General features: G+C 38.7%; 2 protein-coding genes across 2 annotated transcripts in view; both read right to left on the bottom strand.

Annotated features, from left to right (window-relative positions):
* Positions 1-6,840: 6,840 nt before the first annotated feature.
* Positions 6,841-23,436, bottom strand: part of DDHD1 (DDHD domain containing 1) — a 78,598-nt gene continuing 62,002 nt past the window's right edge. Inside the window, exons 14-17 of the mRNA XM_045287634.1 lie at positions 17,648-17,900; positions 16,514-16,702; positions 13,918-14,001; positions 6,841-9,499 (exon numbers count right to left, since the gene is read on the bottom strand). Of these exons, the coding sequence (XP_045143569.1) occupies positions 9,318-9,499; positions 13,918-14,001; positions 16,514-16,702; positions 17,648-17,900 (708 nt within the window). The 3' untranslated portion in view covers positions 6,841-9,317. The remainder of the gene's footprint in view (positions 9,500-13,917; positions 14,002-16,513; positions 16,703-17,647; positions 17,901-23,436) is intronic.
* Positions 21,530-22,918, bottom strand: LOC101652888 (adenosylhomocysteinase-like). Its single transcript, XM_013003712.2, has one exon. The coding sequence runs from the start codon at positions 22,845-22,847 to the stop codon at positions 21,612-21,614; it is 1,236 nt and encodes a 411-aa protein (XP_012859166.1). The 5' UTR covers positions 22,848-22,918; the 3' UTR covers positions 21,530-21,611.

The following is a 23,436-nucleotide window of genomic DNA, read 5'->3' as shown; positions in this document are numbered from 1 at the left end:
GAGTTTGCAAACAAGTCACAGAGACCTGTAGTCAAACCAAAACTCAAGGCAATAGGAATCCAGGGCAATTATTGAGGTACACATTTGTCAATGGGGGGTTCACAAATATTAATTTTAAATGGGGGTAGGGATGGGGAAGTGGTAGCTTCACAAGACAGTGTCTTCGGAGACAGAATTTCCATTAAGATTATGAATGTGGAGGTTATTCCTGTTTCAATGATGAATTTTAACTCTCCTAAATATAAGAGACAGAATTATTCCAAAATAGGAGAAGTGAAAAAAGGGAAAAAGTTGAACACAGATCTGGGAAGTGATGTTTCCTTCTGTGCTCTTGTCCCTGCTCATCCAGGTGGCCTTCCTTCTCTCATGTCAGCGGACATCATCCATGCAGCAGGAAGAAGGGAGAGAGTTTGGTTACAGAAGGCTTCATGCTCATATCACACAGGAGCCAAAGGATGGTGTTTAATAGACAAAGATGGCTATCTGCACCTTGAGGCCTGCAAAGGACACTGCAGGGAAGGCCTCTGCCTGGTCTAGTTTGGGTCAAGTGCTAAGTTCTCAGCTAATCATTATGTCTCATACACTGGGAAATATGGTTTGGCCTGAGTCATGTACCCAACTCCACAGGTGCAGACATCACTATTATCTCTTATTTTTATGAGAGACTTTAACATAGGTGAAAATAATTTTAACCAGGGATGAGAAAGGCTGCAAAAAGACTTTTATGGACTTGGTAGCTCCACTAAAGTTAGGGTAGTGCTTCCTAAGGAAATGTCAAAAAGGACCCAAAGAGAGTGGGCAAACGATGTTGGAGGGAAAAACACAACAAAACATGCGGTTAAAGACAATGCAATACTAGGCATTCTTAGATGAACGGTATGTGGTCAACTCTGACAATAGTTTGGCTTTTGGTAATAGGGAGTGGAAAATCAAGTTACAGAGTCAGTTGGACTGGGTTGTAAGGAACGCTGAGTGGTATGGAAAACCATCAAAAGGCTTTAAAAACATGTGTTCACATCTGTATTGCCCCATTTTCCCTTTCTCAGAAACAAATAACGTTGGATTAACTTTTAAACATAGCCTCAAGATTAACTTTTCTTATCCCTAATAGTCCAAAAATGTCCCACCTCAATTCTGTAATGTAGTCATGATATCTGGGCCATTTATTTCCCAACCTAAGGGCAATACTACCTTAGGGAATTACTTTTGTACAGCATTGGCAACTCCTGAGCTCACAGAACAAACACTTAAAACACTCTACTTTTTGGTCACGGGTGCAAAGAGGGAGGGAATGAAGACTAGTGAAATGTTGGCCATACTATGCATGGCTTCTTGGAGTTTATTTTCTGCCAGCTACTTATTGAGATTGACTTAAAAAGTTAGGATTATGGTTATCTTCTGAGTTCTAGATGAGTTATAAATGGATTATCCTCTAAACTTATGTGCCACTATGGCCACCAACCTTCTTACAGAACGAATTGGTGGCATAGTCATCACATAACTACGTAGATCTTAAGATCTATGAAGGAGCATAAACACTTGGGAGTTTTACCAAGGACTATGGAAGAACAGGATTTTGTTCACTAGGAAGTTCCTCACAACGGCCTAGTCTTTGAGGTTGTTTTCCATATGGCACAATCACCCTGGCATTAGAGTGGAGAATTGGCACAGCTGGGTAAAACAGTACATTTAAGAGGATGTTCATCTCAGTATCTTTTAATTACACATACACACACACACACACACACACACACACACACACGGAACTTTGAGAGGGGTTAAACGGAACTAGGGGTAAAGAGATAATGAGTAGACCACAGTACACTGTAGGACAGTGGTTCTCAATCTTCCTTATGCCACGACCCTTTCATACAGTTCATGTTGTGGTGACCCCCCCTGATCATAATATTATTTTCATTGCTACTTCATAACTGTAATTTTGCTACTAATACGAATGGGACGACCCCTGCGAAAGGGTCGTTTGACCCCCCAAAGGGGTTGCCACCCACAGGTTGAGAACCGCTGCTCTAGGAGAAAACACTACATTTACCTTTCACATGTTCCAAACTAGTAAATATGCATGCAACACAGTTCCCACTAACACTCAGAACTGGACAATGCTACAAATCAAAATTACACGTTTTCTTTTACCATACAAACTGATTACTGCAGATATAAAACAGAAATAATGCTTTGGTAAAGCTGGAGATTCTGAGGCAATCAACTTGCCATGACTACTGAAAATGAGATGTAGCAAAGGGAAACAAAGGACACCTTTCAAGACTTGTAAGTGCAGCTACTGACAGAATTTGGTAGTAAGGGACAGTGAACATACAGAGCAGGGGATTAGAAGCTGAAAACAGTATACCATTTGAGGACCTCAGGAGAGGGACAGTGCTAGCCAGCCGCTTCTGAGACATGACTCAAGAGCAAAAGGCCCCAAACTCCCCAGACTCTTACTGCAAGAGTAGGGTTTATTGTGACTCTTAAAACCAGAACATGATTAGACAAAGCTCACAGGAAATCAATGATGTGTATTTTTAGAGATCAAGCAGAGATGGTAGTGAGTACCGGTGTAGTCCAGGGAATGAGTGATGTGCACAGATATTTGACATGCCTTTCAGGAGAAAGCATGAAAGGTACAGTATTCACATACTTGTTTTTTCATCTGAGTCCAACGGAAGACCAGATGTAATCTTCCTCAAGAACAATTTGCCAACATATCCTGACAACTGTAGGGTGGGGAGGAAACAAGTTGTACTCCGCTATGTATAAATGAAAAACCACAAGGTAACAGACAATAGTAAGCACATTCCCATCTCTCCTCAAACACAAAACAGAGGAAAAGTTCATGTTAACAGTCTGCCAAGAGACTATTTTTGGGGAACACACACACACACACACACACACACACACACACACACACTCTCAAACAGCAAAAAAACGGTATCCTCTGTTTCCAAGCAGAATAGTCACTGAGTTAAAAAAAAATTTCAGTTAACCTATGTTGGAACAATTTTAGAACTGACCTACTTGTCATGAATTGAAAGCCAATTTTGGAAAGAAATGAAAATGAATATTCAGCATTTAATACTGCAACTTGTTTCCCTACCAAGTTTGCACTTGTTTTCAGAATGCAAAACAAAATCTTTCCTGGGTGTTTTCTTTTTGCTCTGGTGTCTTCCCTTTTCCCTGGTGATTTTGAATGTGAGACGTGGAAAAGAAATCTATCCAGACTGGGCAGGGTCCTTTCTCATGAGGATCTGGGAACAAAGGAAGAGACCGCGAGAAACCAAGCTTATTACACATTTGTCAAGAGATTGCTGCAAAGCATCAAGTTACAAACGTAGGGGGAAAGAGAGAAGCACAAAACAACAAAATGGTGAGGGGGTAATGTCTGCCCTGTAGTTCTTTTATTTTAGTAGAGGAAAAAAAGCAGTGGTATAACACACAGCTGAGAATCAGGGGACGAGGTTCTAATTCTGGCTGTCAATGGTGGCCAAATAGTGGGTGTTCACTTGCAAAAATGAAGTATTCTCATGAGGGGGTTTAACTCTGTAAAATGAGAGAAATGAATCTGGATCAACATTCCTTCAAGTATATTCATAAGTCACAGGCAGTGCTGCAATTAAGTCTCATTAATTAAATTTGGAAAAATTTATGCCATATACCCAAACCAAGACTCACTGCCAGTGAGTCAAGTCCTACTTATAGTAACCTTCTAGGACACAGAACTGCCCAGTGGGTTTACGAACCTGTAAATCTTTATGGGAGCAGAGCTCATCTTCCTCCTGTGGAATGCCTGGTGGCTTCGAACTGCTAACTTGGGGGCTAGCAGCCTACCTAACCCCCCACCCACTCAGTGCCTTCCATACCAAAGTGACTTCCCCTAATTCTTTACTTCACAATGCATGTAGTCTATCAAAGCTCCCTAAGTCCCACTATAAAGAAGTCCTTTTATTTTGGCACTTCCCAGCTTACAATACACCCGTTAACACCTGGAAAATATGCTTTGGAAAATGATCTCTACATCCCTTTCAGATTTAAAATTCTAGTTTTGCTAATGGCATTTTTCCTTCAAGACTCTACCACTTTCCTTCTTTGCTTTGGTGTGCTCATCGAATTTTGGGGCTGAGCCAAAACGTTTTCTTCTACTTTTCTTGCTATATAAACCATTACATGAAACCACAGTATGTGATTTTCGTTCATCACAGCTCCATGTGTGCAGATTAGAACTGCTCCATCAGGTTCCTTGAAAGGTTGTGACCTTTGGAAGCAGTCACTAGGTCTGTCCTCTGGGGTGCTTTTGGGTGGCTTCCAATTGCCACTTGGCTGGCCAAGTGCCTAATTGTAGGCATCACCTCCTCTAACATCCATGCAAATCCTGAAATTTTAAGATTTTCTTTTGAAAATTACAAGCATTAACTGAAGCATCATCAGCAAGCTGCTTGAGGCAGGCTGTCAATATCAGCTCCTTGTTGGCTCCGGCTCAGTGACCTCATATTCAACAGAAGCATTGCCTAGTTGTGTATCGCCGTCACCATCAGAGCTATGTTTGAACTCATTGCTGTATCTCTGTGCTAATCCATCTTGTTGAAGGTGTTTTTTGGCTCTCCAAAGTATGTGAGATGAAGTCTCACCAAATGAACCTTTGATATGAAATTCTATGTGCTCCTATTCTATATACTGCTCGGCTCAACATCTTCAATATTTCCCTTTCCTCTTGACTAACCCAAAGGGGAAATGTAGGGAGACAGGTTGGGTTGTATCGGCTTCCCAGACTCCACAGAGCTCAGTATGCAGTGGAAGTGCTTCCTATCAAATTTGTTATTTGTTAGTAAAAGTTTTTTTTTAATGTAGCTATTCTAAAATGTTAGAAGCTATCTGTATCATCCACACCTAGCCATAAATATTTAATGCATGTGTTCCAGTTTCAGCCAGAGAACCATTGGGTTTCTGTCTATTGAGGAAAGAGTCATAATAGGATTGCTGGTAGGCTTCAGGGCCCAGAAATGACAGCAGAAACTGGCGGAGATGGAAAACTTAAGGCTAATCACAGAAGTCAACTATCTAACATTCAGATAGCTTAGTCAAATTCTAGTTTTCCTTTCCAGTATATAATTACTATGTCCTTTTTCTTTGCTTTGACCTTGGCTTTAGTAGCTTTGTTAGCCTCACTTCTAACAAGACTATTCTAAAACAATTCAAAGATATTCATTCATACTTGTTTTCTCACTTGTCAAATGCCTTATTCATTATAACTGAGAAGACAACACTAACCAAGCTAATTAATCAGAAAGAAATACAGTCATAGTCAGGCGTTGCTTGGTGTCCGATATACATTCTATGGGATGTTAGGTGATTTGGATGTTGTACAAATAGCAGATCATATACAGGCAGTCCCAGATTACAAGCGAGTTCCACTAAATTTGTCTTTCAGTTGAATTTTTACAAGTAAGTATAGTTTGTATCTAGTATCAGTTGTCAAAAAACACTATGCATAAAAACACTAAGGAAACACTTCCAGATACACTACACCAGATTGAACAAAAATCACAGTCATGTTTTGATGCCCTTTGCAGAGTAGTACTTTTTATTATGAAGTATTGTATGTACCTTGAATTCTTAATAGGCTTTATGAGTATTGGAACCACAGTCATGGAGTCTACGTGATCGGATGTTGTCCGACACGGTACGTTACTTTTTTCTTTGTCCACTACGGACGTTTGCAGTAAACTGTCTGCTGGTGCTCGGCGTCCACTGCATGCAGTTGAGGTGCTACCGTTATCACAGGCATGGTTAGCTGGGACACCCCACAGATATTAATTTCCCTTCTGCCTGAGAGGGGCGATTAGACTCAATGTAAACAGGTGCTTCAGCAGTTCCATGAGGAGTCATTGAGGAGGAGACTGAGGATTAATGCTTACATGGCACTGTCTGAGGGCTTCTGTAGAACACATTCAGTGTAAGGGTTTAAAAAGTGAACAGATGTTATTTAATAGGAAGTAGGAACACGTGTGAGGTTCCTAAGGCTTGTTTCATATATAAGAGAGTAGGTGCTTGGAAAACCTGTATGTTTTGTAATTATAGTCTAAATGACAACACTGGGAAACATGTGCAATTACTACTGAAAAATAAATAAAAGGCTCTAAAAACAAAACAAAAACCATCCGAACAAAACCTGTTGATGTGCAGTCAATTCTGACCCACAGCAACCCTATAGGACTGAATAGAATCTCCCACAGGGATTCCAAGGATGTGGAGAGGCAGACAAGGCTTTCTACTCCCATATGAGTCACAGCCTGAGAAACTCACAGTGGCAGTTCTGCCCTGTCCTAGAGGGTCGCTGTGAGTTGGAACACTCGATGGCACGGAATTTTTTGGAGTTTAAGAATCTTTAAGGAAGCAGACTGCCATACCTTTCTCCCATGGACCGGTGGGTAGGTTCAAACTGCTGACCTTTGGGCTTAGCAGCTAAGTGCTTAACCACTGTGTCACCAGGGCTCAATAAAAGGCCTGCCATCCAATGCTGTGAAGTCAATTTCAACTCATAGTGACCCTATACAGGGTTTTTGAGACTAAATCTTTAAGGGAACAGACAGCATAATTTTTCTTCTATGTAGTGGCTGGTGGGTTTGAACCACCAACCTTTCAGTTATCAGCTCAACATCTAACCTTAAGTACCACCAGGGATCTTTCCATAGTAAAGGTTAATTTTAAAGTAAAAAAATATGAAGATTTAACTCAAAGGCATTCTCCATATTCTAATCTTTGGTAACTGTTGGGAACCAAATGGCTTAAAACAGTACTCAGGAGAATCATCATAGCATGTACACAAAATGGAGAATAACATTTTAATAGTATAAAAAATAAAACTTTTTGGCCAAATTTAGTACTTACTAGAATAAAGTTGCAAGATGTTACTCAGTAACTGACTTAGCTTCTAAATCAAGCCAGAATTACACATACTGTGTGTATTACTTGAGTATATACAAGTACATCCCATGATAACATGCGGCAGACATGGAAACAAGAGTACTATAAAATCAAAACCACTTTTCCGATTTGTAAAATAATGTATTGGAAACAAGACGCCAAAAAAAATAAAAAATAAAATAACAACAACAAAAAGAAAACAAGACACCTGTTTAGCCCAGGCGGTCTCATTTTGAAAACAGAGTTTGAAATGATGCCTTTTTCCATAATTCAAATGAACTGAGAGAGATTAAATTTGACTTTGTTTTCTCATTGGAAAAATAAAAGGAAACATACATTATTCCCATGGCTCTGAGAACCTAATTTTTATTCAATAATATCAAACTGAATAGTGTGATAGGCTTTTTCTCTTCTCAGGTAAACAGGGTTCTTCACATTCCAGTGGTTAAGGATGAGTCCCACAAAGCTTTTAGGCATCTGACTGTCACACTACCCGCAGTAACATACGCTCAAGCCCTTTAAGTGATGAGTCAAATGACACAAGTAATTTTCCTAAGGATTTAGACCTATGAAATAAACAAGCTATGAAAATGACCTGAGTTCATAGAAATCTCTACATTTGAAATCAAGATTCTAAGATCTTATGACACGCCTTTTATAGAAAGGGTTCCTTAGTGAGTCACATACTCGGTCATGAAAGCTTAAGAAAATTTTAAATACTAAAAAGAAGCGTTATAGTTTGTGCAAATTCAATTAAAGGCCAAGACCGAAAAGAATACTGATGGTGCAGAAGAAAACCAAAAGTCAGTCAAAGACCCTACTTTCTTATAAAGAAAGGAGTAAGTATGATGTGCAACTAATCGGCTTTGCTCCAGTTTGACAGTGGTCATAGGAGAGCTCGGAGAGTCTTTGCAAGGTGAGCAAAGACAGCACCTTAAAGGGACCCTAGTGGGACCACTGAGAGATGCCTACTAATTCCCTCCAACCATCTCTTTGTGTTTGACAGCTCAAGAATGTGTAAGACAAATATGGTAAAATGTTGGTTTTACAGCCATTATCCTAAACTGTGGATTGCGACTTCTATTACTATTACTCTGTGCAAACCTCTAAGAGGTAATATGTGAATTATCAGTCACCAGATTTGCTATGTAAGCTAATTCAAGGCACTTTAAATGTTCGGTGCCTTAGTCTATTAACATGTGATGAGAATAACACTCATTTACTTACCTCCTGGAGCTACGACAAAGATTACTGAATGTATACTTTGTAAAGCACTTTGAGCTCCTCAGATGAAAAAGCACTGTGGAAACTTTCACAGCAGAGGGAAATCCCTCAGAAACCTGACTGCCTGTGCTGTATGTGTTGATCATGCCTTCCTAAACACTGTGACAATCAAATGTTAGTGGCACTCCAGCCCTTCATGCGGTTAACTGTTTGGCACAGAAATATTTATGTATTTAAAATAGTTGTCACACTCCATACTGCCAAAGTTGTTCACTAATTTTTCAATAAAAGTAATTAAATATATCCTTTATGGTGTAGTCTATGTCAAGTCTAGCAAACTTTAGGTTTCTCTGAGGTACATAAATGTGAAATAAAATGTTTTTTGTTTTAATAACTGAGCCTGTTATTATGCAAAACCATATGTTTAATGGAAAAAAAATACTGGAAGTATGCCACAGTGTCTATATATTCATCTGAAGAGTACAAAGATAGAGTTTTAAGAAAAAAAGGGTCTTAACAACATAGAAAATAAATGTTGTTCTTAAATTATGTTAAAAGGAAATGGTAAAAAATATGCAATTTTTCATACACTGGAAGAAACAATTAGTCAGAGGTAATACATTATAAATACAGTAGAGTTCCAATATTGTTTCTTTTTCAGCATTAGGTTTTCTAAAGTTAAATTCAAGACATTTTAAATCTGTTAGTTTCTTCAAAGAAATAGTGGAAATGGAGGCTTTTATAGAAATCTATAATCATATCACCTCATGATCTTCACCATTTGAGATTTATAACATATTTCAGTTAATACATTAGCTCCAACCTATTAGTATACTTCTCTATCTGGGAGAAATTAGACCGTGATTTATAATCTTTTACAACCAGTTCACCCAAACCTTCCTCAGTTCCAGGTCTTGCTTGATGCTCTGTAGAGGGTTTTATCAGATTCATAATCAAAACGATTAAATCCATAAATAACTCCTTTGGGTCTGAGAATGTTTTTTCTTCTTTAAATAAAATAAGGTGCTTTTAAATATCTCTTGCTCTAAACAAAAATTGAAACATACTTAAACCTGAAATCTCCATGTGTTGACACACACACACACATTTAACAGGAAAAAAAAATCAGTTTGGGGCCAATAATGTCCTTCAAGGGTTCAGATTGGTTCTAAATCAGATTTTGCATCATTATCGTGCTCATGTTTGTACATGAAGGTCAAGAGAAAGAGGGCAACATCCAAGGAGGACCAGTACGCAGTGTGCGATGTGACGGCTGACCAGTAGCGACTCTCCACCAGGCCTTCTCGGAGTTCAAAATCAACCCTGTGATCCAGTTCCACTGAAAAGAAAAGAAAAGTGCAACAAGTGAGTATGGATTCTACGACGACAGGTTTTACACAGACCTACTAGGGAATAACAATGTAGGTAATGGAAATGATTGCCCTAGTAGCTTTATCATTTCTATCTTTGTGAGAAATAAGGAAAACATCCTCTCAAAGATTGGAACAATAATGCTGTGGGAGTGCAAGTGAATCCGCAACAGCTCCTTAGTCAGCAAGACCCTGTAAGTCTCTGGGTGGTGCAAACAACCTCAGATGCTTACTGAAAGGCTGGACGTTTAAGTCTACCCAGAAGCATTTTAAAAGAAAGGACTGGTGATTTTTTTCCCACCAGCATTCCAAAAGCCTTTATTATATTCACTCAATTTATTTATTTATAAAATTTAAATCATTTTCTTGAGGGCCTGTACAACTCTTATTACAATCCACATACACATCCATTGTGTCAAGCACATTTGTACATTTGTTGCCATCATCATTCTCAAAACATTTGCTCTCCACTTGAGCCCTTGGTATCAGCTCCTGGCCTGGTGATTTTTCTAAGAAAAAATCTGCCACTGAAAACCCGATGGAGCAGAATTCTACTCTGACACTGTGGGGTCACCTGGAGCAGACTTAAAGGTAACTGGTTTTGCTTAGCAACTGGCTATGTGTGTGTGTGACCATCCTTTTATAGTCATAGAATGGTTTTTACCCATCAGGCTAAATTCCTCAAAGGCAGCCACCACACTCCTTAGTCTCCATCCCATTAACAGTGCCTACCCTTGTGCTTGGAACATACAAGTACTCAACAAATGTCTCTTTAATAAAAGAAGATTCCACTGAGTGGCCAGGAGAGTTAAACAGAGAGAAAGAGAAGTGATTCTTGGAAGTAAAGACTTTGGAACTCTCTTGTCCTCGAATCATTCAGTGAATTCAGTCACCTTTTCTAAAAGTCAGAAAGTCCTGGCCATCCCTGTAGGAAAAGATTCCTTTAGCACATTAAGGTGATACAAGAGCCTCGATGGTCTCTTAGAAGAAATCCTTAGCAATAGACACTCAAAAACGGTCATCTGATGTTCAGGAAAGCTTTTAGAACTGTCAATGTTTTGGAAGGTTGATCTTGAAAATAAAACAGAACAAAAACACTCAAAACCACTCAGACACTTTAAAATCTGCTTTTTGTTTAGAGTGCCAAAGATGTTAAAAGTAAAAGTTGGCAAAATTACAAAAGGGGTTGGAGAAAAAGTTGGACTTTGCCTCACACTGAGAATTTGGTAATCACGCATGAATATACTCTAGGGAATGCAGGCATATAAATGCTCATTAGACAGCTAATTTGTGAAAATGTCATTGATTTTTAAGAATGCTTATTGTCATTTTTCAATTATGCAGTTCTGAAAAGGAATGTTCATAGATGTATTTATACATTTCTAGAGGTTTAAACTTAACAGTTTATACTTAATAAATAAATATTAATTAGGCTATAACCACTTCTAAAATATAGTGAGGTTTTAATAAAAATAAACACAAAAAACCCCCTACGTTTCTTCTTGTTTAAATAACAATAAATTAACCTGTTAACAGGTCAAAAAACTTAAATCATTAAAAGGACCTGCGGAGTAATGTCCAAATCTTTTTTGCATGGTGCACATTTGTGTTAGATTTGTAGGTCTATCTTCTGGTTCAACAGATGAGGAGATGAAGAAAGAAGAGGAAGCTGGAATTCTGAAGCACCATGAAGAAGAGGCAAGATGAAGTCAGTTATAAAGAAGCAGGATTGAGGAGAAACAGAAGAGATGAGCATCACACGCATTAGCACAAGTGAAGACCACCAAGTTAGTTCTTTAAGAATGCACTTTCAGACGCCCCTGCATAAGGCCATCCTCGTCCAACAATCTCGGGTTGAACCATTCTGACTTAAAGCAAAGAAAAGTTTCTTTCCGGAAACAGGTTATTTGACTCCACTTTGATTTTATGTCCCTGAAATTTATTATTCTTAGTATGCTGTGACTGTGATGCAAACCTGTCTTTCACATAATAGTTAAATGTACTGTCCTCTTGTATTGAGTCCTTGTCTTTCTTAAAACCGTTAGGGGCTTTAATTTGATTAGCGCTCTCATTTCTCTATTATCTTCTGGCTGTCCTCATCAAAACGGGAATTAAATAGCAGCTTGTACATGATGAGTTTGTTTTAGTTTACCCTCTTCCTCTTAAAAGTTGACCCCGGGCAGCCTGGTTGTCAGTGTAGTTGACCTTACATCGCGTTAGTTTTTCTGGTAAAATGGATGATACTGGTTCGGCCAGTGTCTCATCATCTCTCTTTCAAAGACATCACAGAAATCCCGAGAATAAAGTTCTACATGCCCAGGTAATTCCATAAGTGCTGTGAGATCTTTTTATTTTTTAAGAAGATCATTTTATTGGGAGCTCTTAGAGCTCTTCTAACAATCCATACATAAATTGTATCAAGCATATTTGTACATACGTTGCCATAATTTTCTAAACAGTTACATTCTATTTGAGTCCTTGATATCAGCTCCTCTTTTTACCTCCCTCCCCCCTTGATAAATTATAAATTATTATTAACTTCATATCTTACACTGACCACTATCTCCCTTCCCCTAGTGTTTCAATTTACCCTGAACAACATTCAAACACTGAACATAAGGCTACACTTAGGGAATGGGGAAACATGAGCTTTTGAGGTCAATCTTGAAGACAAGAAACCCCAGAGGTGGCCAGATTTGTTGGCTCCTCCCTCCACAATCTGGCTTAGGCAACTGTCAGTTTTATTCAGAACTACTTCTTTTTACTCATTCTTGGTTCTTCTTAATAAATTGAACTTCTGTGTCTCTACATACTCTGTTTCCCACCACTGTGCTTTTTGTTTCTGCCGTTTCTTCTCCCGACAATGTCTTTTCATTTCTTCATGCCCAAATTCTACTTCTTCCACATAACCTTTTATGACTTCCCTAGAGGAAAGCAGTTTCTCATGTTTTAGAATAGAGTCATTTATCTGTACTGTTCTAATGGACTTTCATAGTCTACCATATGATTACATAGTTGTCTACAGTCCCTACTAGAATGCATGCCCTCTGAAAATACTCATTTCCATTATTCATATTTAGTATCTTTATGGGCAATATTAAAATCTATTTCATCTTTTGTCTTTTCGAGGACTAAGCATGGTATCTATGATCACGGTAAACACTGTACAATTGGTGAATGACTGAAAAGAGAAGAGGAAAACAGAAGTTATATGCATACTGCCACCTGATTCACTTTGGTGTAGTTATTAGTCATCTAACTGCTTAGGTAGTTGGGATGGTTCTGACATAGTGAATATACGGTCAATTGCTAAAATGAATTGAAGGACAATTATATGAGTGGATTAATCTTCCTTTTCCCTTCTAAAAATATAAATCACAAAATTAAATTATTTTTTTATGGACGTGCCTAGTTATTACATGGGCAGGGACTAGAGAGGGCAATTACATAAGATCATTCCTGGAGGGGAATTTACTGAGTTAGAGCAACACACACTGTTGCTATGGAACCAAAAAACAGAACAGAACCAAAGCCCCAAAACAACTCTGAAAAACCCTTAGTTTGTTATACTAAGACACTGTTTTAGAATACATATATAAAGTAAGGGCATTTTTAATAGAAAAAATGAGAGCTAGCAATCAAATAAAAAAATTGGATAAAATGCCGCCTCCCAAAATTGTATCATTATTTTTGTCTAAGACAAAATCCAGTATTTGCGGGGGTGGGGGCTGGGGGGTGGGAAAGGAAAGAACATCTGTGGAAAAAGAAGTTAGTGATAAAGAGAACGTTAAATAGTTAAAATTGATCCTTGGTGATAAATTAGAATCTGCTGAAAATTATGTGTAAAAATATATTTTGCTTTCAAAAATGTAATAAAAAATTAAATATGTGCTTAAGGTACACTAAGTATTTGTGTTGAAATCAGATAGTAGCTACGGGATATGTATAAACCCTATGTGGTAATGTTACTGAAATAACTAGAATGATGTTAACTTCTTACTTATGAAACCCTTTTATATCTAAGTATACTTAAGTATTATATCTAAGTATATTACATGAGTATAATACTGAACCTCTCTGACCTCTTCATGGAAATAAAGGCAGACAATGGCCTACTGCTTTTACACCCTATCCAAAAGTTCCCTCCTTCTGTCAGCATACTGGAATATTACATAGTTTTGCACATGAAATGGCTAATCAACAATCAGGTGGCAGGATCACTACCAATAAAGATGAGAAAATATGGAAGAAAATACAAATAAAATAGTCTGTAATGATAACATCCAAGTTGGTTACATAAAAGAATTGATCCAATTTTTCAATGAGCAGAATTCTAAGTAGATAATGTTCATGGTATTCTGAATGCTATTCCTGACATATACCATACCGAGGCTATTATCTTTATTCTGCATTACATTTTCCGGAAAAAACAGTTGTGGGAGATTAAAGAACGATTCCTGAAGTCTGAAATCTGTGAAAAAAAAAACAAGATGCTGTAAAGGATGGTTAAAAATGGCCTTCAATGATGTAGTGGCCAAAAGTTAGACTAGTACTCCCAAGTAAGCTGATTAAACCTAATTAATATACATAAAGATGTACAAGCTTTGATTTCAATGAAGAGCTCTTTCATGGAAAATGTAAGCATAATTAACTTTGAAATACACTGTCACAATCTGTAAACAGCCAGACATTCCCAAAATGTATATTCATTTAGGTTTTAACCTAGAGGCAAAACCACATTAAAAGAACAGACTTTTTTTCTTTTCATGTTACAAACACAGGAGGGTCACAAAAAATAAAACCACCGAAAATAACTTTTCTAAACATCTTAAAAGAAGTGAAGAACACTACATAAGCTTCAATTTAATGGCAGTGATGTAAGTTTCAACTGACAACACTCACTCTTCAAAGAGCGAACCCTGGCCGATTATGAATCCAGTCTATCCATCTTACCCTCACCCATCGAGGGAGTCACAGCGGAGCTTCAGAATAACTGAAGAGCTGAAGCAACCAGGTGAGTGAGTATGAGAAGAAAGACAAGAAAGGAAGCCAGAATTACTTAATCACAAAGACCACATTCTGGAAAGATTTTAAGGAAGAAAGGTTTCGTGATTTGTCAGACAGCCAAAAATTATGACATAGGACATTTGCTTAAATCAGTATTACAGAGAAGGGCAGATTACGGAAACAAGTCATAAAGATGTAAAAGGCAGAATTCTACTGCAGTAGATCAACTTTGATGGTTAACACCTACCGACAACTAGAGATAGATAAGACATGTGATTAGCTCATTATTAAGTTGAATCTATACAGCTGATGAGGAATTTACCACCAGGAACAGAAAAGATTATATATAGGAGGATGACAAAATGTATTTTGTTAAGCTATCAAAATATAATACAATTAGATATCTCTACAAAAGAAATTAAGCGATTCCTCTATTATTTTGAAATTCTAGGTTAAAATATTAAATATTTAGCTGTTTTTCTTTCTTCAAAGCCTGTGGATTTATATTAATGTCTTCATTATCCTTTCTCTGGGACTAAAATCTGATCATTGCTTCTTCATTTACCTGAATGCTTACCAGCACTGACAATAATAAAAGGAATTACAGCTTTTATCTGGCAAAATTCTTTGGGCATAATCCTCTGCAGAAGTTTAGAGTTTTCTTTTGACTTCTGCATGTATCAGCAAAATTATAAAAATCATATTTCTAATGTTAAGTAAACATGAGAATTTAAGTGAGCAATAGAATAGGGACTGAAGAAAACAAAATGTGAAAAACTTTTTTTTTTTAACACAAGAGCCTTTTAGAGAATTTTTTCAGTGTTCAAAAGACTTGCAGCAATAAAATTTTCAATTCTCAGAATACAACATAGAAAGGATTAAGTTGAAAATGCTGTTGGCCTAAATAGGAACAGCCAACTCTTAATAATTAATACTAGAGTGAGGTTGACTGTAGAGCCATAATTCAGCCTCTCGGATCATCACATCTAAGCTTACTTCCTTTTTAAAGCAAGTTTTATGGATGGCAATGGATAACAGTCATTTTAAAATTTAAAGTAGCAGACACAGTAAGAAAATAAGGGCACAAGTTTATGAAATTTTCTCAAAAATTTATGAAGAAAGCAAAGTTTCCCTCGCTGTTGTCACAGAATCTACATTTCCTTATATAGGTCAATGGAAAAGCAGGACTTGATTTATTAATTTTATTTTACTGGGAACTTGATGATAATGTTTATGTTTAGATCCTTGGAGATACACACACACAAACACATACATAAATATACACACACATACATACACGGACATACACTGAGTATTAGTGTTTCACAACTATACAAAATTTTAAACTTTGAAAGTCTACTGAAAAAGGTCCATTCACATGCTTAAATTCAACATAACTATGAAGACCTCAACTCCTCTCTATTAACTGACTATACATTTCTTGAAAAATGACTTTCTCTTAGGTAGATGAAATAGGATCGAAAGCCATACAATGAATTCAACTTAAGCTTTAAAGGTCTTCTAGTTAAGATGAGTAAAGGGAACTGTGGGATTAGGAGTACGATAGCTTTGGCAAAGCCCAGCAGGTCCCCCTTCGCTTCAAGTCTACGTCTACACAGCATAAATTTTAAGCAATTGTAGCTTCAAAAATGTTAAGATGGAGAAGATCTTATCAAAAACATAAAAATACAAAAAAACTTTACATAATCAGATGAGTGCATCCTAAGAAATTTAGTTCATGGTTGATGTTTAAGACCCCTGCCACAAGGTCCTGATTATTGATGTTCTTAACTATTAAAGTCACCCATACAAAACTTGAAACTGAATCTACCTGGGATTTTTTATTAAAAATATAAGCAGAAATTTTTAGAGAGCTTAATGTATACTTTAAATTCAAATGAAGACTTTAGCCCTCCCTGTCCTCAAGTTTTAGACAGACATGGTATCAGCTTAAGGAAGGAACAGAATGGACTAACATGCAGAATCAAGGAAGCCAGAGCTGCTGTGCGGAAGGGTCTGTGTTGCCACAGTTGTAGTCGGAGGGGAGGTAGCTGGCTTCTTCTCTTCTTCTATTAAGTCTTTGGATGTCTCAGGTGATTGTGTAGATGAACGTCCAAATCTTGAGAATAACATACCTCCCAGTCCCTTTCCAATGCTAGCAGCCCCTGTGTTTAACAAAACAGGAACATCATTCTGTTGGAATTTTAACACCACATGCCAAGATTGAAAAACACCACCCATAATTTTAGCCAATTTTCAGAAGAACTAAGTTATAGCCATGCTTTTCCAGGACAGGAACATAGGTCTTAAGAAACTTTTAAAATGGTGTCAAATAGAAGGAAAGTTGGGCAGACTCTAGGAATAAATGTTATAAAGAAAGGAATAAAGATTCGAATGAGTGATCATTGTTTATGAAAACATTTGGCAAGATCCAAGCGTTTAATAAAGGAACCATGCCACTGACATGAGTATATGTTTACTATTGATAGGTTTATTACTGAAATGGATATATTATTTTAAAAGTAATCAATAAATAACGTATGACAAAACGAAATATCAAACTGATCCAACAGACAAAGCCCATTTATAGTGCCATCTTGTGGCATTTTATATTAAAGCAAGTGGTAACCCAAAGTACTGTGGCACATAGTTGAGCTCCAAGGACATCCCAAACTCTGTGCTGGAACTGAAGTTCATCCCAAGAGACATGAAATAGCCTTGGTACACTCAAGCAGCACACAGTTGTAGAGATTTTCAGAACGGCTCAGAATTCATTTGGAAGGACACCCTTAGAACTCAAGTACTCCCTTATTTTACAGATGAGAAAAAGTGGAACATTAAAAGCCCTATGAGAACCGGGATTAAAATGGGGGACCTAACTTTAATACCAGTGTTTTTTCTTGTCCATCCTGCGGTCTCATATCCTTAAATGATAGGATATGATCTAGTAAGAGAACATTCAAGTTTTCAGTCCTCAAATATAAATATTAAGTGAGTAGTTAATTCTAGAAACAGGAGTAAACCATTACAAGTCAGAGAACTACAAAGTCCTCCAAATTTAATGCCTATATAAAAGTGCCTGTATTCACAGATAAATTAAGAGAAATTACCTAATATGCTTGCTTTGCCGATATTCGTTATGGATTCCCCATAGTGTCGGCGGGAGAGGACTGGTGAGGTCACTGGGCTTGGTATAGTTGAGATGCTTTCATTCTCTGAAACTGAGGTAGGTTCTTTTGCTGGGTTGAGAAAGCTAGGCTTCATATGCTCATAAGGTAGAGGATTTGAAGTATTGTACCAGTGAATCTGGACAGGTGAGATGTTGCTGTAGTGTTTCAGTATTAATGGTTCTAATCGATAAGCCTTGGTTTATAAAAAAAAAGTTCAGAGAAACACATTAAGGCACAATACTTAGATTTTAGTATATTATTCTTGTTGTATTGCATATTAAATAGACTTTAGATTTAAAAGGATATTTCAAACATATTTTTATTTGTTTACGATTAGCAATATGTAGTATGCCTGCATATATATTTCTAATGATGATATAAATAATGTAGTCTAAGATAATGCTGCTGTTGTGTACTAGCAATTCTGAATTACTAATAGGGTTTCTAATGCTGTAATCTTCTCCCAACCAGCCTGGGAGTTTTTTTTTTTCCTAACAGTTTTATTTATTTTCCTAACAGTTTTATTGGCATATAATTAATTCACCTATCAGTTTTAAGAACATTTTCTTCTTATATTCATTGTACCCATATCGCCCCAACCTCCTCTACCATACTTGCAAGGGACCATTAATCCAGTTACTGTCTCTACAGATTTACCTATCCCAGATTTCCTATACAGAAAAACATTCAAAACAAACACCAACCCAAACCCAACAAGAATAATAAAGTAAAACATAAAATCCTCAATCAAAAATAAAGCAGAAACTATTAAAAACTAGAACAAATTAAACGAGTCATAAGGAATATCAAATGATAAAGTGCTAAATTTTAACCTGACTGCATTTCCCACAATCCATTTTCAAATGCCTTCTGCATGTTAGCAAGACAATTTACATTCCTGGTCCATGGCTAGAAGGGACTCACCATAATCTACATGTTATTTCCCCTTCACCTTTTAAATTTTAATTGAAAAAGGTTTAAAATGTGTCTAAAGGGACATAAAATGATATTACATTTTGAGCTAACTATGCCTCCCAGAATCAACTTTACAGTGCTCTCTTTCTGATAACAAGGTTATTCACACCCCTCAACTATGATTGGAGGGGATTCGCCATAGACTAAATTCATGTGTGGACTCTGCAAATGGCTTCTAGGCTTCCACTGTCATCCACAACCTTCTGAAAACCAGGTGTTTTAAATTATTTATAATCCTTGGATCACACAGGCTGACGTGCTTCTTCCAAGTGACTTAGATGGCTGCTTGTTTGAAGACAAACCTTTAAGACCACAGACACTATTCTTTCTGATAGCGAGGCACCATCTAGTTTCTTCACCACACTTTGATACAGCACCCATATCATCTTCAGTGATCTTTCCTGAGGTCGAGCATCAAGCAGGGCCCTGTCATAAGAACTAATTGTTCTCAGATTGGGGGTAGAATTAAGTGCAAGCTCCAAATCCATTCATGAATATATGGTTTATATATATGTTTCTGGTTCACCTTAGAGAAATCACTGTCATTTTATGTTATAGAACATTATCAATCAATCCCCTGGGGCACCACTTCCACTGCCATCAAGTCAACGTTGACTTTAGTGACCCTACAGGACAGGGTAGAACTGCCCTAGTGAGTCTCTGAGCCTGAACCTCTTCATAGGGTTAGAAAGCCTCATCCTTCCCCTGCTGGTGGTTTGATACTGCTGACCTTGCAGTTAGCAGCCCAACGAGAAACCACTAGACGCTGTCCAATGCTGGAATCTTTATGAAAGGTATTTCTGCGCGTATTTCTCCCATGGAGCAGCTGGCAGGTTTGAACACCAACCTTTCAATTAGCAGCCAACCACAAACTGCCTATGCCACGCAGGGACCTTAGGAGCTCTTATTAAACTCTATCCAACTCCAGGAAGAATTTCCAAATGGCACAAATTAGTCTGATATAAATGATTATCTACTCTGAAGTAGGGATGATGTAGAAGAAAAGATAATCAACTTGGTTGGTCTCAGAATCCTTTAGTTATATTAATTATTAACTGTATGATGCTTGTCAAGGTACAACATCTCATTTTTGTGATCTGTAGAAAGGAGATAAGACCTCATAGGAATGTTAAGAACAGATAATTTCTATAAAACATTTACTATAAAATGGATAATGAAACAACTTATATGAAAAAAGTGATTTTGGAACTGTTATGTAATAGAGCAAAGTTTAAGATAGAAAAAAAACAGACAATCCACTGAAAGCTCAGAGTTCACCTATTATGTTCACCTTAAGGGTGCGTAAAATGAATGTATACAAATGAAATGTTTATACTACAGCTGGGGTGATTTCATGTACATTCTGCTTAATCTTAACAACTCTATGAGGTAAAATACTGGCATATCTGCACCATGTAGACAGGAAACAGTCTCTGAAATTATTTGACTAAGATCATGCAGGGTGTATTTGAATCTAATATTAGACACCTAGTTTAGGTGAGGCTATGTGTTAAATATAGCAGTTTTTATTCTTTAACAAGTGCAAATTAAGCTAAACCTATTTATTGTAAATTGAATGAAGATTTAAAGAACAGTTCATCAATTTTACATTAAACAACTCACACACACTTTCTTCAACTCATCCCTTTCAATTCCTTCAATGTACCATCACTTATTCCACTTCCTGCCTGTGTTTTCCTATTTCCATTCCTCTTTCTTTCCCAATCCTCTTAAATTTTGTCATTGGGTAAATGCTGTTCTTTTGAACTTAAATGGTTAGCTACTCAGTTCCAGACCTGTACGGTCTTTGTCTTGGGGGTTCTACCACTGTATCCAACCAGTTAAGCCTAGTCTCTTTTATGATTTTGAGTTCTGTTCTACAATAAATGGGACATTTTCTAAAATTCCAGTGTTTGGTCAATGTTATATTTACTTGGTACTAGCTAAAGAGCCATAAACACTACATGATTATAGAAAATTAGTTTTAGAATTTAGTTATATCCAATTTTATTGTTCTGAAGGGATTAAAGAAACATATCATTTACATTTATATATTATAATATACTTAAAAATTTAAATATAATATATTATAAATACATATACTTAAAGATAATATTTTTACAATACAAAGGACTGGAATCTACTGGACTTTCAAGCTTTAACTGGTTGTAAAACCAGTAACCTAGCAACCAATATGTTCAAAATCCCACATAAAATACTTTTCTTTTTTTTTTTTTTTTAGGCACCAAATTTTTTATTATTAGCCCACCTTCCTGCCCTCTTTTAACACATTGTAAACAAAATTAACCTTTTTTGACCCAGAGTTGTGACAGGAGCCAGCATATTACCAATGTAGGGGCAGACTGACACCTCTTCTCATGTTTTTTTTCTGGTCCCTCCCAAACTATCGATGTCACTTCTCTTGGCTGTCCCTGACAATTCTATTAACTCCTGTAAAATAGGGACAGGTAGTACCGACCTCACTGTTCTGAAGCTGACGAGCGTCCATCACTCAGCTAGGGGCCTAGGAGCATTCACACTTGCACAGCGCCCTGCTGCCCTTTTGAGCTTTCCCGTCATCCGTCACGGGCCCAGGAACCAGTTAGCTGTACACCAAGCACGTGACCTGGGTCCCTAAGACCAGGTGAGGACTAGATGTTAACGTGCCTGGGCTTGACCACTGTTGCCAACTCCAGCCTAAAGACTAAGCGAGCAGGTCATGGCTCCCTGGGGGGTCTCCCACACACCTCCCTCCATCAGGACCAGAATCTTCAGAGGGGTTTCTCAATACCCCTTGCCACACCGGGACCGTCTGAGGGGACAAAGCGGGAGCCAATGTCAAGCCAGTCAAATTAGTGCCGTGTGTTCTTGGGGAGAATGGGGGCCTGGGCAGGGACACCAGCTGGCAGGTGAGGGGCAGGCGGGGCTGTCAGTAACGGTAGTGAGCGGGTTTGAAGGGGCCGTCCACCGGCATGCCCAGGTACTGGGCCTGCTTCCCCGTCAGCTTGGTCAGCTTCACGTTCAGCTTCCCGAGGTGGGCTTCAGCCACTGCCTCATCCAGCTTCTTGGGCAGGAAGTGGACTCCAACGGGGTACTTGTCCGGGTGGGTCCACAGTTCTATCTGCGCCAGCACCTGGTTGGTGAAGGAGTTGCTCATCACGAAGCTGGGGTGGCCCACGGCGCAGCCCAAGTTGACCAGCCGGCCCTCAGCCAGGAGGATGATGCGGCGCCCGTTCTTCAGCCGGTAGCGGTCCACCTGAGGTATTACGTTCACCTTCTCCACCGAGTTCTCGTTCAGCCACTTGACATCAATCTCCACGTCAAAGTGTCCGATGTTACACACAACGGCATCGTCCTTCATCTGCTCAAAATGCCGGCCAAGGATGATGTCGACACAGCCCGTGGTGGTGACAAAGATGTTGCCCTCCTGACAGGCCTCGTCCATGGTGGTGACCTCGTAGCCCTCCATGGCGGCCTGCAGCGCGTTGATGGGGTCGATCTCAGTGATGATGACACGCGCCCCGAAACCCCTGAGGGCCTGGGCACAGCCCTTGCCCACAATCATCACGTCTGTGGCCCGCTTGATGCCATCGATGAGGGACTCCCGGCAGCCGTAGAGGTTGTCAAACTTGCTCTTGGTGACAGAGTCGTTGACGTTGATGGCAGGCACCTTCAGGATCCCATTGGCCTTCATCTTGTACAGGTTGTGGACTCCGGTCGTGGTCTCCTCAGAGATCCCCCGAATGCCCGACAAGAGCTGTGGGTACTTGGTGTGAATCAGGTTGGTGAGGTCGCCGCCGTCATCCAGGATCATGTTGAGGGGCCCATCCTTGAAGTACAGCGTTTGCTCGATGCACCATAGGTACTCCTCGTCTGTTTCGCCCTTCCAGGCATACACTGCTGCATGGTCCTGGGTGGAAAAGATGTTGCAGCTGGACCACTGCACCTCAGCTCCCAGGGCGACAAGGGTCTCAATAAGGACAGCTGTCTCCACGGTCATGTGCAGGCACCCGGCAATGCGGGCACCCTTCAGCGGCTTGGAGGTGGAGTACATCTCACGCATGCGCATCAGTCCAGGCATCTCGTTCTCTGCAATGTCCAGAGCCTTACGTCCCCAGGCGGCCAGGCTGATGTCAGCGACTTTGTAGGGCAGTTTCTCCGTCATGTTGGCGGCGTTTCGGCACGGAAGGGCAAGGGCAGAGGGGGCCGGACTCAAGCTGGGAGGAGCACTGGGCAGGCGGCGCCGGGCAGGGCCATAAAATACTTTTCTATAAAGCAGTCTACAACGTTAAAATCTTTACACTATGGCCTTACAAAGGTTCCTGAAGGTGTGGTGGGTTAAGCACTGGATTGTTAACTGCAAGGTTGGAAGCTCAAGCCTACTAGCTGCTCGATGGGAGAAAAATGAACTGTCAGCTCCTGTAATGATCTAGTTTCACAAACCCTAAGGACGAGGGACTTATATTAAATTAAAATACAGATTACTCTGTCCTATAGGATTTACTATGAGTTGTACTCAACTCGACGGCAGTGGGTTTAAATTTTGGCATGCTCTTAAATGAGTCTGTACAACGTAAATATGAATATTACTTCATGAGCCTTAAATTAATCAAAATGTTTCAAGACTATAAATGTAAATAAAATCAGATAATTAAATATCTTTCTAATTCAACTCAGTGATACCTTTCAAGGTATTTTTTATTCCTAGAATCTTCTAAGAACAATTTCATATTGAGAGAAAAATGTCTTTATGA

The sequence above is a fragment of the Echinops telfairi genome, unplaced genomic scaffold, assembly GCF_000313985.2.
Source record: "Echinops telfairi isolate 266 unplaced genomic scaffold, ASM31398v2 ScPeMD7_18;HRSCAF=68, whole genome shotgun sequence".
In the NCBI taxonomy this organism is placed as follows: domain Eukaryota; kingdom Metazoa; phylum Chordata; class Mammalia; order Afrosoricida; family Tenrecidae; genus Echinops; species Echinops telfairi.
Note: the sequence above shows the minus strand (reverse complement) of the source record. Positions and strands in the feature narration are given on the sequence as shown.